This window comes from Polypterus senegalus, chromosome 12 (assembly GCF_016835505.1).
Source record: "Polypterus senegalus isolate Bchr_013 chromosome 12, ASM1683550v1, whole genome shotgun sequence".
NCBI classification, from domain to species: Eukaryota; Metazoa; Chordata; class Cladistia; order Polypteriformes; family Polypteridae; genus Polypterus; species Polypterus senegalus.
The window spans coordinates 108,728,685-108,745,304 of record NC_053165.1 but is presented as its reverse complement, the minus strand read 5'-3'; the positions used below and the strand labels follow the sequence as shown (position 1 = coordinate 108,745,304).

General features: G+C 38.0%; 1 protein-coding gene across 2 annotated transcripts in view; it reads left to right on the top strand.

Annotated features, from left to right (window-relative positions):
• The window catches only part of uacab (uveal autoantigen with coiled-coil domains and ankyrin repeats b), a 113,905-nt gene extending 103,301 nt beyond the window's left edge, over positions 1 to 10,604 (top strand). For both annotated transcript variants that reach the window (XM_039773227.1, XM_039773228.1), the window contains exons 16-19: positions 319 to 3,021; positions 5,513 to 5,665; positions 9,050 to 9,115; positions 9,495 to 10,604. In XM_039773227.1, coding sequence (XP_039629161.1) covers positions 319 to 3,021; positions 5,513 to 5,665; positions 9,050 to 9,115; positions 9,495 to 9,566 — 2,994 coding nt within the window. In that variant the 3' untranslated portion in view covers positions 9,567 to 10,604. The remainder of the gene's footprint in view (positions 1 to 318; positions 3,022 to 5,512; positions 5,666 to 9,049; positions 9,116 to 9,494) is intronic.
• Positions 10,605 to 16,620: the final 6,016 nt, after the last annotated feature.

The window sequence follows — 16,620 nt, the reverse complement described above, 5'->3', positions numbered from 1 at the left end:
CTGCGGGATCATATACCGATATATAATTTGTCTGCAAAGCCCCTTTTTTTTGTAGCCATTATTCTACTCCATTGTCCTAATTTTCAAGTAGTAGGTACCAGTTTCTATTAATACATTTTCTGAGATTTTTTTCCAAACTTGAATGCTAGTGTACATCCTCATTTTGCTTTGAGCTCGCCAGTTATAGTCTATTTCTTATTTGTAAAAAATAAAATTGGAAACTTTTATGTCATTCTTTCAAGTCATCTGAAGTTAACTTTGATTTCAACACTTATTTCATTATGTTTTAAGTTCACAAATTTTATTTCTTCATTTCAGCTGTCACCTTCCCGCTCAATGTCTAGACCTCTGGAGCTGTCTATGCCATTTCAGGCAATTCAAAGTGAAAATGAAACTATTAGAAAGGATATGGAGTTGTTGAGAAAACGGTGTGAAGCTATGAATGATGAAATGATAAGACTGAAGAATGAGCTACTCCACAAGACACAGGAATGTAAAAGTCTTTCAGACCAATGTGAGTTGACGAAACGAGATTCTGACAAACAAGTGAAGGAAATGGAAGATGCCCTAAATGATGTGCAAAAAAGGATGATGGATTCTGAGTTGAAAGTGAAGCAGCTGCAAGCCCATGTTGTTGTGGTGAAAGAGCATCTGAACAGTCAAGCGGTAGAAGATCTTAAAGCACAGCTGCAGGAGGTTAAGATGAAATATGAAGGTGCTTCAGCAGAGGTGGGTAGATTGAGGAATCATCTGAAAACAAGTGAGAAGGCATTGGAAGAGTACAGGAAAAGTGAAGGAAAGTTAGTGGAAGATATGGATAGAATGCAGAAAGAATTAAATCAGGCGAAAAAGGAAAAGGATGAAGCAAGTGTTAAAGTTATGGATATGGAAAGTCAACTTAAAATTAGTGAAGCACGGCTAGCAGGATCAGTACCACTAGAAAAGTTTGACAACATGAAAAATCTACTTACAAATGCAGTGGTTGAAAAAGAAAGACAGTTTGTAGAGCTAAAGGAAGATTATGATAGAATGCAAGATGAATTTGCTGAACTGCAAAGGGAGTGCAACAAGCAACGTTTGAAAGCTTCTGAATATGTGAAGGTGGAAGAGTATGATCGGTTGAAGGCCACAATGGAGGAGCAAAGCGGAGAACTAAAAAGAAAGTTGTCGGAGGTCACTGCCAAAAGTCAGTTGCTAATAAAAGAAGTAGAGCAGAACCAACAGGAAAGTGAAAGTCTAAAACAAAAGCTACATAACTGGACCAACAAGGTTCAAGTCCAATATGTGCCTTTAAAGATCCACGAGGAGCTAAAGAGTTCATTAAGCTCCACAATCAATGATCTTGGTCAGAGGCTTGCTGAAGCAGAACAGAATCGGGTAAAGGAAAAAAATGAATTAGAAAAGCTCATGTCAGAAAAAGTCATGTTACAGGAGAATGTGTCCAACTTGCAAGCACAGTACATTCACCCTCAAAAGTTTAAATTAGAAGTCACCTCGCTTTCATCCCAGAATGAGGCTCTCAAGAAGCAACTTGGGGAACAACAACAGAGATGCAGTGACAAAGACAAGGAATTAGATGTAATTAGGAGTGAAAACTCGGAGCTGAAACAAAGTATTAAAGAGGAGTATGTTACTATTAAAGAGCATAATGAAAGTAAGAATTTGCTCATTAGTTCTTTGGATGGAGCTAAAAGAGAGTATTCCTGCTTGGAGAAGAAGCATAATGACATAAAGAAGTTGCTTGGAGAGTTAAAAGATGAAAATGTATCATTAAGAAAAAAGACAGAGAATTTGAATATAGAATTAGTGCAGAGTCACGTTAACTTTAAAGATCTAGAAAAGGAAAATGCAGATCTCAAGGAAAAGATGTCAAGCATGTACTCCAGAGTCACAGAGACTGAGACGAACTACAAGAACTCTCAGGATGAAGTATTGAGGCTTCACAAAGAGATTGAGGCACAGAAAAAAGAGCTTGACACAATTCAAGTTGCCATTCAGTCTAAATTTGTTCCATTGAGTATGCTGAAAGAAAAAGAGACATCCTTTGATACTTCTCTGAAAGTTTTAAGTGATCAGTTATCGGTATCAATGGAGCAAAGCAAGACCATAGCAGAAAAATGTAAAGTGTTAGAAGATGAAAATGACAGGCTAAAAGCCGAGTTACAAGTTGCACAAGAAAGGATAGAAACTGAATATATCTCAAAAAAAGAGTATCAAGAGGTTCAACACCTTCACCATGAAAGTAGAGAGGAACTCGTCAAGAAGCTCAACACTGTGACTGAGCAGTGGAAGGAACTATCTCTTCAGAAGGAGGAACTAAAGAAGGAAAAAGACAGATTCAGATTAGAGGTTAACTCCTTGCAGCAGGAGATGCAAAATAAACATATGTTATTAGAGAAGTCTGATGCGATACAGCTGTCTTATGAGGACACCATCAAGACGCTGGAAGGAAAAGTAAAGGAGAGGGAAAATGCTTACTCACAGGAGGTACAAAAAGTGGCAGTACTACAGAAGGAACTGGAGTGCCAGCGTTCTTCTTCTGTTATGCTGGCAGAGAATATGCAAGTCAAAGAAAAGCTAGAAGGGGAGGTAGAAAATCTGATTGGGGCTTTAGAAAAGGAGAAGCAAAAAAAAGCTGAAATGATGGAAGAGATTAACTCTTTGCAGACCAAACTTCTAAATCTTAGCAAGGCATCTCAGAATAAGGACAGCAGAAATGATAGCCAAATTTCAGACTTAAGAACTACACAGAGTGTGTTGGAGGCACAAGTTATAAAACTCAGTGAGCAGTTGTCTCATCTCACTAAGCAACATCAAGAATTGTCTCTGGAGGCCTTGCATGCAAGAAGTGAGGAACAGAATGCAAAGTCTGAGAATACAATTTTAATAGCAAAAAAACTTTCCATTGAGCAAGAGATCAAAGACTTGAAGGAAAAGTATGACAAGGCTTTGGAAACAATTGGAAACCTGCAGGTGCAAATTCAGAATTCTGCAGAGCAGACAGAAGCCAAGAATCAAAAGGTATGAGACATTTTTAGGAACTGTAATAAGATGCTACATTCATGTGCCAAATAGTAATTCTTTCACCCCAACAGGCTTGTGTGCAGTAGTGTTTGGGGTTGATTCCTGTTTTGTGCCTCATCTTGCCAGGATAGGCTTTGGCTACCTGTTACCCTAAAATTGATATTGCACATGTTCGGTTAATAAATTAAAGAGACTGAGAAACAAGATTTTCTGTTCTGATGAAACCAAGCCTGAATTGTTTTGCCTAAGTTGTTAGCGTCATATGTGTAGGAAACCAGGCACTGCTCATCTCCTCCACAGTACAATTCTATGGGTGAAGCATGGTGGTGGCTGCATTATGCTGTGGGATTGTTCTTCAGTAGATGTGACAGGGAAGACTTGTCACAGTCGAGGGAAAGCTATACGGAGGAAAAATACATGTCCTTGTACACCCAGTGTCCCACCAGATACACCTTCGTTTATATTCACCCCAGAGACAAACAGAAAGGGCCCTCAGAGTTGAGAGAAGTTCAGACAGATATTCTTTAAAGGGCACTACAAAAATAACCACCACAACAACCACCAAATAGCAGCTATCCCAAAGCTTGACATACAACTTTCAAGAAAGCTAAAAAAAACAAACTACTACCCTTAGTGCTACATTAAGCCTAGGTGTTTATCAGCCCTGTGTGTCCAGTTTGCTTCAGCAGGCCTTTCTTTGATGCTTCTAGCCAGGAGCAAGACAGTCAACTCTTTAACTCTTTCAGGGCTGATGTCGACTTTTGTCAAAAGGAGGAGTTGACGATGGTAATCAATCGTAAACTGTGACAAAACCAACTGTTATGTTTTAGCTGGACTCTTGTTGCTAGAAGGAAAGTTAGCTTCATTGGTTTGACTGAGATTTCCTGTGCTTGTGTAAGTAGCAAGGCGCAAATAACAGCAAAAATGGGACTGACATCTAGCGAGAGATCAAAGTGAATGCATAAAGCAAACTACTGCATGGATGACATTTTGCCTATTATCGCTGAACTGGACTATGACTTGTCGGACTCCAATTTTGATACAAGTGATCAAAAACGAATGTGAGGTTCCAGCTTCAGTTGACTGGTCCTCAACTAATCATAGTGTTGAACGGGTTCATGTAGCTGATACGCCTCCGGCAATGTTTGCCAGGGAGGAGGGCCACTTAACAATGATAAGAGGTAGAAACTACATTGCAATTCCTCAGCCACATGAAGACAGCTTGGCACCAAGCCTACCACACATTCTCGTCAAACTGGCTGCCACAGCATGCAGCAACAGATGTTTTATGTTGATTTCTGTGTGAAACCATTGCTTTTCAGAAACTCTTTTTTGGAAAAAATATTCAGCCCTTAAAGAGTTAAGCTTATAAACAGTTCTAAGTTCATACACTAAGTCTCTGAATATTTACCCTTATAATACTTCATGTGCCAGGCTGCCAGTGGTGGGGAGACTCCACAAAAAACCCAGATATTGAGGATAATTTGTGGATACTTTGTGAACTGAAGAAAATTCTTGGGTCTTCAATGGATGTCTTCTGATGACTAGGTTATCCTTCCACAGATGGTTATAGTTAATAATTTTGTACATTTATTGTCATTTTAAAGATTGAAAATGTATTATGCTATTTTGTCTCTCTATTTTATCTTGGTTTGCCTTCCTTTGCAGAGGCAAAGAGGGGTCAGCAAGGACATTCCAGGGAGACCACTACACTTTTAATTCTTAATTCAAATCTTATGGTCACTCTTAGCTTAAATATTACAGGGGTTTCACACAGTTGATATACGTTTTCACACATTATAAGCATTGCTTATTTTCCCTTGTTTTGATCACGTCTTATTGATCATTAATTTTAATTACTGTTTACTCCCACATTAAAAAGTTGCATGTTGACAATAATATTGTTTTATAGTGGTTGGACATATAAAGCACATCACTCTGGCAGAATGTGTAAAGGTGTTTAAAGAGAAGAGTGGCAGGGATGTGGTAGGACTGTAAATAAAAAAATATGAAGAAATAGAAATGTCCAGATAATTCATAGACTTTAAAATAAATGGGATCGAATGTTTACTACAGAAATATCAAGTTTGATTTCAAATGCATCAGTGATAATCCACTAAATTTTACTGCCATCGCATTAACTTTCTTTTTGTAATATATGCAATATACTGAACTAGAATTAAATCCAGTGATCTTTCATTCATTTTAGACGAAGAAGCTAAAGATTTGTTATATAACAGCATATTGGGCAAGAATGCAAAGTTCCCATTTTGATGGTGCAGTGGTTTTGGTAAAATATACTGTACCCCTGTCTTTCTGAGTTTTAAGAGTAAGTTGTTTTCTTTTAAAACAGGATAAATTTGAGTAATGGAGTTATGTGTGATACAGCATAATCTGAGAACATTCTATTTGACTGGCATAATATTAGAAAGTGGTACATAAGGTTTAGTCTCAGAAATCTGAATATTATGATTTTTTTTTTGTTTAGATCACGGAGCTCCTCACTGATGTGGAAAGGCTGAAGCAAGCTCTAAATGGCCTTTCTCAGCTCACGTACACAGGTGGCACTCCATCCAAGCGACAATTCCAACAGGTAGACATTCTCCAAGCCCAGATTAAGAGCCTACAGCAGCAACTGGATGTAAGTACAATGATCATAAAATACTGGAACATCTGACAAAGAGAATTTAAATCCAAATGTCACTGTAAACCGGAAGCAGATCCAATGAAATGTTTCGTGTTATTGGTGTCATTATTAGTTTAGCATGTTGTCTTATTTTGCAGTGACAAAACTACCCACAAACAGTTGGTCTTTTGAAAACAAGTACAGTTAGATATTGTTATCAGCTCTTCTGTAACTTTTAATTGTTTGTTGTATGGTCTTGTAAGAGTTCTAGAATTGTTAGGAAAATTAGACTCGTGAGACTTAGAGTTTCATGATTTTCTAGCTAATTTCAGTACTACTTCATAATGTGAGCATTGTATCCCACAAAATGCTAACACCGCTTCCATTGCAGAGAACACAGTAAAATGAAAACGTATAAAATTTTAAAATATACTTTCTCAGGGTCATTGTCAGCAGTAGCTGCATTAGACCATCTTCTTGGAAAGTACAGTGTATCCAGAAAGTATTCACAGCGCATCACGTTTTCCACATTTTATGTTACAGCCTTATTCCAAAATGGATTAAATTCATTTTTTTCCTCAGAATTCTACACACAACACCCCATAATGACAACGTGAAAAAAGTTTACTTGTGGTTTTTGCAAATTTATTAAAAATAAAAAAATTGAGAAAGCACATGTACATAAGTATTCACAGCCTTTGCCATGAAGCTCAAAATCGAGCTCAGGTGCATCCTGTTTCCCCTGATCAGCCTTGAGATGTTTCTACAGCTTAACTGGAGTCCACCTGTGGTAAATTCAGTTGATTGGACATGATTTGGAAAGGCACGCACCTGTCTATATAAGGTCCCATAGTTGACATGTCAGAGCACAAACCAAACATGAAGTCAAAGGAATTGTCTGTAGACCTCCGAGACAGGATTGTCTCGAGGCACAAATCTGGGGAAGGTTACAGAAAAATTTCTGCTGCTTTGAAGGTCCCAATGAGCACAGTGGCCTCCATCATCCGTAAGTGGAAGAAGTTCAAACCACCAGGACTCTTCCCACAGCTGGCCGGCCATCTAAATTGAGCAATCGGGGGAGAAGGGCCTTAGTCCGGGAGGTGACCAAGAACCTGATGGTCATTCTGTCAGAGCTCCAGAGGTCCTCTGTGGAGAGAGGAGAACCTTCCAGAAGGACAACCATCTCTACAGCAATCCACCAATCAGGCCTGTATGGTAGAGTGGCCAGACGGAAGCCACTCCTTAGTAAAAGGCACATGGCAGCCCGCCTGGAGTTTGCCAAAAGGTGCCTGAAGAACTCTCAGACCATGAGAAACAAAATTCTCTGGTCTGATGAGACAAAGATTGAACTCTTTGGTGTGAATGCCAGGCGTCACGTTTGTAGGAGACTAGGCACCGCTCATCACCAGGCCAATACCATCCCTACAGTGAAGCATGGTAGTGGCAGCATCATGCTGTGGGGATGTTTTTCAGCGGCAGGAACTGGGAGACTAGTCAGGATAAAGGGAAAGATGACTGCAGCAATGTACAGACACATCCTGGATGAAAACCTGCTCCAGAGCGCTCTTGACCTCAGACTGGGGCAACGGTTCATCTTTCAGCAGGACAACGACCCTAAGCACACAGCTAAGAGATCAAAGTAAGAGTGGCTTCAGGACAACTCTGTGAATGTCCAGCCAGAGCCCAGACTTGAATCCGATTGAACCTTATATATATATATATATATATATATATATATATACATATACATATATACATACACTGGTCCTTCCCTTCTCCAGGTGTCCCGGTGGGGCAAGGCACCTGGTCGTCTGCCACAATGTATACTGTCATCTTGGTGTAAGATGTGCTTTTACAACTGTCATCCATTGTGTAACCGCACTATGTGTTCCCATTGAAACCTTCTTGTACCCCAGATGAAGTTAGGCATACAACATGGGAGTCCAATACACCTTTAAAAATGTTTGGTTAGTTCAGAAATGGAAACGCTGTGTACCAGGCAAAACAAGGTTAATTCACAGAAACAGTAGGGAGTACGAGATCCAGAAAACATGAATGGAAAGAATTCACTAGTTATACAAAGTGTGGCCAGAATGTGTGGGCAGTTGGAGTGTATGTTTAGGAGCTGAACAAGGACATTTTTTTTTCTGGCATTTTTATTGAAATGGTTAGGCACCTATCATTTATAAGTTTGCTATTTTAGACATATTTTTAGAGGTGTTTTCACTTCAATTTCATAATTCCAAATATTAGATATTGTGTGCAGTATTTTGCAAACTTAATTCAGTTCTCCCATCAATTTGCTGAAATCTACAGGTGTCCTAGGCTGGTGTTTTGTAGCTAAATAAAATGGGTGTTTTTTTAGACATCATGCAAAAGAGGAATTTTGTTTTTCTATTTCATTTGCTTTGTAATTTTAAATGGCCATCAGTACATGATGAAGAAAGTACATTTACATTTTTAAATGGAGTGCGGGCAGAGTGACATGAAAAGTCAGAGTGTCGGCCCACTTATATCAAAGGACTCTTTCCTGAAGTATTTCAATTCATACCATTGGTCACACTTTCAGTATGGAAGACTTTTTGTGCTTTCATTTTTTTTCTTTTTTTATAGCCAGTCACCAGTGAATCTTGTGCAATTTTTATGTATTCCTTGTTTTTTAATGCCAGGAATATAATCACTCTTATTATTCACCATAGCTAACCTAGGCTTTGTTAGAATATTAAGCCTGTAAATATACTGAATCTTTGTTTAAATGAAACAGACACAGACTGTCCACTTGAGGGCAGTGTTGCATAGAGTCTAAAAAGCTAAACATTTCAACTTTCGCATCTTTCTCGGCATACAAACCTATATGCATCCCCTCACTTCACCTGTGATAATTCATCTGTAGTTTACTTTTCCCTGTTTTTCCACTGAGATTAGTTGATCACAGGTTGTTAACTTACAATAGCAAAACTATTCCATATTTGGACACCGCGGTTTCCAAGTGTAACATCCTAAATGTAATATAAGAAATTTGCATTTCAAGCTTTAGAATTTGTAAATCATTCCCTATGTTTGTTTTAAATAAAAATACATTTTAAGCATTTCATTGGCAGTATTTTACCTTTTCCTAATGTCACCACAGTTTAAGTGAAACTAACTTGAAAATAAAATTAGACATGATGATAACTGAATTTATAAAGTTTGGCATGTTGTTGTAGACCAATAATTCCTGAGGTGATACATCAGCGTCATATTCTGGCTATACAGCTGCTGGTGTAAAAGAGGTTTTTCTATGTGATTTTGATGTTGAAAACATGAAACTCATTTAGCCCTGAAACACTGAATGGTCCAATAAATATTTAATTTTTTTTCGGGCCATGTTATTCTAATGTCTATTCTTTTTCTCTTTAGGATGCAGAGAGGAGACACACAGAGGTGGTTTCAATTTATCGTACACACCTGCTCAGTGCAGCACAGGTACTTTTTAATGCTAGAATTAAAATTATAATGGCCATTTCTTTGTTTTATTGTAAACTTTTAGCCATGATGGTGTCTCACATTTAGGGATACTTCTCGCAGATTACTAGATATGTTCAGTGAAGCACTAAGATCCACCACTACATTTCAAACATTACAGATCTATAACAGGAGTACTGTGATTTAGTTTGAAATAGCCCATGTGATTTCAGATTTTCCCTTTTTTGGGAGTCTTATCAAATTATAATACAAGTGCTTTCTGACCTAATTTGAAGAAAGGAGGAGGAAAAAGACAGAAAAACGACAGAAGTATAAATAGAAATGTATTTCAGTGGCTAAACTACTTTCCTGTCAATTACATTTCATTTTTCTTTCACAGGGCCACATGGATGAAGATGTGCAAAATGCTTTGCTGCAGATTATACGAATGAGACAAAATTTTGTTTGCTAGTCTGAATGAGAGAGCTGATGTTATTCCACTGCAACTCACTTCTACCCTGTTCCTTCTAAAAAATATTTGGAATGTGGGAGAGAGTAACCTTTTGAAAATTTGAAAGTATCAAAGACAGTTTGACAAAATTAAATATCTCAAGTTGTGAAAAACCATATACACTCACCAATGAATTAGAGGGATAGGGTTGAGCTGGAAAGCAAGCTGGTTGGCTGCCTGCTGGAAACAAGGGAGCCACCATACCATCAAAGGCTGGGCCTTCGTAGTCACCCTCTCTCACAAGACAACAGTTTGGCTGGCCAAGCTGACTCTTAATGAAACTAGTATCAGTTAGGGTCTTTACTTTGTAGTTGTGAGCAAGTGAGTTATCTATGATTTAGTTTTATTTGTATTTTTTTTTCAGTACTACATGTTATACATTTGATTTAAACACAATGGCAATGCTGTTCAGCAGGACTGGAACAGATTAATAAAACTATGTTTATTGTTAACATCCATGTAAAGAGGTTACTGGCTGCCATAAGAACTTCAGAGTTGTGTGTGTGCATATGTGTGTGTGTTCAAGTGTGAGAGTATGATACCATGCATTAGTACATGCTACTTATTATGCAGGTAGAAAATTAGATTGTTTTTAAAAGCAGCTATTCAGTAACTTATTTTGTAACTTACTAATATTAAGTCTGTTTATAAACTTGGTAACACTATAAATCCAAATGCATATAAATACATGCTTTTATATTTTATACAATTGTTCCTAAGAGCTGGTTTTAGTTTGCATGCACCATCTATTAGCAACAACTATGTCAGGTTTATCATATTGTTATCAATAGTTTTCTCAAATTAGGCTACATCTGTTCTCTTTAAAATTGAAGTCCCCTGTTTCAGATTAATTGAGCCCACTGTAATAAACGAGGCTTGTATCTTCCATGTTGTCTCTTTTTCAGCTATCCGCCGGTTTAATGTTTTGTATGATAGACAGCTCTAAACTCACTGTATCCAAATGTTCATCAAATAAAGTGACACAATTGTTGTACTTCAGCCCAGTGTTATAATAACCTCTTCAGCTTGATTGGTTTGGATTTACTGCCTGTGCTTATAAAGCAGATTTTTCTTTAATATTTTTAGTGGGTTTTTAACTTGATGCTTGGCATGACTAGATGAGTTATTCACTGTGAAAGATTATATGTAGTCTGCAGCATTAGGATTGAATGTTTCATAATAATTCTTAGTTACACTCCTCTTTAAAGGTGCCTGCCTAATAAGACAAGATTTCCGGAGCAAACAAAAAAGTAATCTAACTTGGTGTTGTAAGAGTAATAGAAAATCATGTAATTTATTTACAAAACCTTGGTATAAAAAGTAATTCCAATTTTATCTCTGTTATGAAAGTTTCATATTTCACCTGTTATTTTAGCCATTATACATAACCTACAGTATACTTCATGAAGGTTATTCACTTTAGAGGCTTTGGTTTTTAACAATTATTATACATTACCTTTTCTGTTGCATGCCTGGGATGAACTAGACATCGGATCTGAAAAGTGAAAAAATTATTTGAAAAGTAAGAAGGGTCCATAAGTATTTGGACAGTGATGCAATTTTCATAATTTTGGCTTTGTACACCACAACAATGGATTTGAAGCAAACCTATCAAGATTTTATAGACTTTCAGCTTTAATTCAATGCATCTAACAAAAATATTGTATGCACTGTTCATTAAAGACCACCATTTTTATACATGGTCCCCCTATTTTCAGTGGCTCAAAAGTATTTGGACAAACTAATATAACTGTAAATATAATGATTATTTCAACATTTGGTTGAAAATCCTTTGCAATCAGTAACTGCCTGAAGTCTGGAACCCATGGCCATCTCCAAGTGCTGTGTTTCCACACTCCTGATGCTTTGCCAGGTCTTTACTGCAGTTGGGCTTTCTGCCTTCAGTTTTGTCCTCAGCAAGTGAAATGCACATCTAATTGGGTTGAGATCAGTTGATTGACTTGGTCATTTAAGAATATTCCAACTCTTTGCCTTGAAAAGCACTTGGTTTGCTTTTGCGGTATGTTTTGGCTCATTATCCATCTGTACTGTGAAACGTCGTCCTTTCAGTTTTGCAGCATTTGGTTGAATATGAGCAGATAGTATAGCCCTATACTCTTCAGAATTCACCCTGCTACTTCTGCCAGCAGTCATATCATCAATTAATACAAGGGACAGACTTCCATTCGCAGCCATGCATGATCATGCCATAAAACCGCCTCCACCATGTTTCACAAATGATGTGGTCTTCAACAGATCATGAGCTGTTTCTTCTCTTTTCCATATGCTTCTCTTTCCAATGTTATAATATATATTTATCTTTGTTTCCTTTGTCCAAAGTAAGCAGGAGGACCCGCTTGCAGGGATGGATGCAGATCAACGTCATACCCAGGATGAAGCAATTGCAGGTTAAGGGCCTTGCTTGAGAGCCCAACAGAGTAGAGTCACTTCTAAAACCTCACACTGTTCCAGTGTGGCGCTGAGGGTGTCGCTGTTGGACTCTGGTCCCAATCCAGGTGGTTTCGTTGTGTGGAGGGTGGGGCAACACGCTACAGCACATGCTCCTAACTTCCTCCTCCCCCTCCTCCTTTGTCCAAAGAAAATTGTTCCAGAACTAGGCTTCTAAAAATGTTTTCTGGCAAAATCTAATCTGTCCTTCCTATTCTTGAGGTTTACCAATGGTTTGCACCTTGTCATAAAATCTGTCTTTATTTTCATGACGTCTTCTCTTGATTGTAGTCTTTGGTAATGATAGGTCTACGTCCAGGAGAGTGTACTTGGTTTGGCTAAATGTTGTGTAGGGGTTCTTCTTCACCACAGACACAATTCTACAATCATCCAGCAGAGTTGTCTTCTGTGTTTCCCAGACCAGTGTGTGTTCCTTCTTTTAAAGAACGTACCAGGTGGTTCATTTGACTACTCCTTTTGTTTCTGCTGTCTCTCTAAAGGGTTTGTTTTGTTTTCTTTGCCTAATTATGGCCTGCTTTTATTTGAATGGACAGCTCCTTGGACCTCAAATGCAAATTTCACACTTGGAATCAACTCCAGGCCTTTTACCTGCTTCATATTTAATGAAATAATGAGGGACCTGCTCCCACCTGGCAATGGAACAGCTTTTCAGTCAAATGTCCATATATATTTCAGCCCCTAGAAATATGGGGTGCTATGCAGAAAATGGCTGTCATTCCTAAACAGCTCATATATTTTTGGTAAACCCCTTGCATTAAAGCCAAAACTCTACACTTCAGTCGCATAATGATTGCTTTATTTTAAATCCATTGTGGTGGCATACAGAGCCAAAATTATGAAATTTGTGTCATTGGCCAAATACTTATGGACCTGACTGTATATTTGGACTACAAAAATTATTTGGTTGTCTTCTGATGTATTTGATCTATGTATTAAGACGTAAAGGAATAAAGTTTTCTTTTTTGATCAGGTACACTATTATAGTGCATCCGGAAAGTATTCACAGCGCATCACTTTTTCCACATTTTGTTGTGTTACAGCCTTATTCCAAAATGGATTAAATTCATTTTTTTCCTCAGAATTCTACACACAACACCCCATAATGACAACATGAAAAACGTTTACTTGAGGTTTTTGCAAATTTATTAAAAATAAAAAAACTGAGAAATCACATGTACATAAGTATTCACAGCCTTTGCCATGAAGCTCAAAATTGAGCTCAGGTGCATCCTGTTTCCCCTGATCATCCTTGAGATGTTTCTGCAGCTTAATTGGAGTCCACCTGTGGTAAATTCAGTTGATTGGACATGATTTGGAAAGGCACACATCTGTCTATATAAGGTCACACAGTTGACAGTTCATGTCGGAGCACAAACCAAGCATGAAGTGAAAGGAATTGTCTGCAGACCTCTGAGACAGGATTGTCTCGAGGCACAAATCTGGGGAAGGTTACAGAAAAATTTCTGCTGCTTTGAAGGTCCCAATGAGCACAGTGGCCTCCATCATCCATAAGTGGAAGAAGTTCGAAACCACCAGGACTCTTCCTAGAGCTGGCCAGCCATCTAAACTGAGCGATCGGGGGAGAAGGCCCTTGGAACCTGATGGTCACTCTGTCAGAGCTCCAGAGGTCCTCTGTGGAGAGAGGAGAACCTTCCAGAAGGACAACCATCTCTCCAGCAATCCACCAATCAGGCCTGTATGGTAGAGTGGCCAGACGGAAGCCATTCCTTAGTAAAAGGCACATGGCTACCCGCCTGGAATTTGCAAAAAGGCACCTGAAGGACTCTGACCATGAGAAACAAAATTCTCTGGTCTGATGAGACAAAGATTGAACTCTTTGGTGTGAATGCTAGGTGTCACATCTGGAGGAAATCAGGCACCACTCATCACCAGGCCAATACCATCCCTACAGTGAAGCATGGTGGTGGCAGCATCATGCTGTGGGGATGTTTTTCAGGGGCAGGAACTGGGAGACTAGTCAGGATAAAGGAAAAGATGACTGCAGCAATATACAGAGGCAGTCTGAATGAAAACCTACTCCAGAGCGCTCTTGACCTCAGACTGAGGCGATGGTTCATCTTTCAGCGGGACAACGACCCTAAGCACACAGCCAAGATATCAAAAGAGTGGCTTCAGGACAACTCTGTGAATATCCTTGAGTGGCCCAGCCAGACCCCAGACTTGAATACGATTGAACATCTCTGGAGAGATCTTAAAATGGCTGTGTACCGACGCTATATATATATATATATATATATATATATATAACAGACACTTGGACATAAATCCAGCATATACAAACTTAAGAAGAACTTATTCTTAATAAACAAGACTTTACTCCCAACAACCTCACCCCCACACGGACCTACCCCCTCCTCCCCTGTAAGGTATTGCTATATATTGCCTTTGATTCTTGTAAGTCTAAGCATTATCCTCTGATGAAGACCCCTGGTAGGGGTTGAAAGCTCAGGAATAAAAACTACTTTATGATACATGATTCATTTTCTCCCTTTGTGGATCTCCAACTGCTAATATGCAAACCGTATCACAGACCTTCTCTTCCATATCTATATATATATCTATATCTCTCTATATATATATATATATATATATATATATATATATATATATATATATATATATATATATATGATGCTGTCTCTCTGCATTAGTTTGAGTAACCAAACAGAACTTCACCAGGAATGCTTGAAATACAACCCACACTGGACAGAAATGCATAAGTTTATTTTTCTGTCAGTATATTGCCTTTTAACTCCAATTACTCCATTATATTCTTTATAGTTTGGAATGGCTGTATGTCCTCTATTAAATTTTTGATCCTCTCTTGTTTCCAAATTAGAGAAGTCCATGTCTATGTGCTTTGTTATATAAAATCTTGTGTTTCAGACTCCGATTTCTTTCTCTGACTCTTTGATGCAATAGCCGCTCGTGGTAGCTACAGAATATTTTAGGTCATTGGTGCCAACATGCAACGTGAGAACCTCCTCAGTCCAGTGGGGTTGTGTTACTTTGCTAAGCACTCACATGTACTACCCTTGAAGATTATTTCTAGGGTTCATTTTGGAAGGACTTAGTATTTTAAGATGGATTTGTTAGCTATCCAGCACTTAATGTAATGTTATGAGTGAAATGTAACCCTGAATTGAATAAGGGGGTTAAAAATGGATGGATGAGTCAAATATTAGTTAGCAGTGCTTGGAAAATATGTAGTGCATTGCATTATGCCTAAAGTAAATGTATATATTTAAAGTACTAAAGCAAATTTGCATATGTCAGGCATTTGTCAGGCATTTACTGTAGTGTTCAGTTAAAATTCAGCAATGGTATTTAGAATGTGGAATAACTGGGCATTAATCAATTAATCTAGGTTCTGGTAGCAAATAAGGGTTTCTAATTTTGATAAAGAAAGCTTATCTGTCTGATAAAAATGATGGAGAAAAGTTTCCCAGGATATCCTAGACTTGTATGGTATTTGAGTATGCATTAATTCTGCAAGAGGATTTTGCTCCAGCTAAATAAGAAACAACTCATTGAATCTTTGGGAACTGTTTCCAGTTTTATGGTGGTTTTTCTAGGATTTATTTTTTCCCATGAATACTGTTTTATAACAATATAAATCTTTTGGTTTGTCTGTGCATGCCACATTTCTGGAATGAGTCTTTTTTTTTTTTTTTTTTTGTATAAGCCATTCACAACTATGTTATCACTGGGTACTTTAAAAAAATAAACAGTTCAAAAAAAACAACCAAGCCCAGAGTAATTAAAACACATGCGTAAATTACAGTTTCCTCCCACAGTTCAAAGACATGCAGAATAGGTAGGTTGCAGATGCTAAATTGTGTGTATGTGTTTTTACCCCGTGATGGACTGGAACAGATCCAGGGATTGCTCCTGCATCGCACCCTATGCTTGCTGGGATAGGCTTCAGTTCTGCGGCGACCCTGCTAAGGAAGATGTGAGTTTAGGAAATGGGTAAATTACACTAGAAAGAAACCTCAAAAGATAACATTCATTTAAAGCACATTATAGATTTGTATGGCATGCAGAAAAATCGGCAAATTTCACTGATCTTTTTGTATTACAGAAAACGTGTAGAATTCCGTGTGCATTTGTTTTTATAATGTTGTGTTTTTTTGGGAGGATTGAGCGTGCACTCTACTGTGCATTACTTCACTCTTTCCATGAACACTGGTGACCTTTAGCAGAGAAAGGCTTACTAATGGCTCTGATGTAGATAAATATTGTTTGTGAACTATTTTTTGATTTCTGGCTACTTTCCCCAAATAGTTGGTTAATTGTTTTATCTACTCAAGTATATTTCATATCAAGTTAACAAAACATCTTAAAATGACGCTTAGTATGTAAACATCAGTTCTTACATAATTTGGAGGCGCATCTCCTGGAATGAGGCATTCAAAAGGTTGGATTGCAATCTTTAAAATGCTGCTTTATTATGATCGTCTGGCACTACCACAGCCTGCACATCTCTTGTTGATCTGTAGCCTGCTAATTTGCTGTTGTCTCA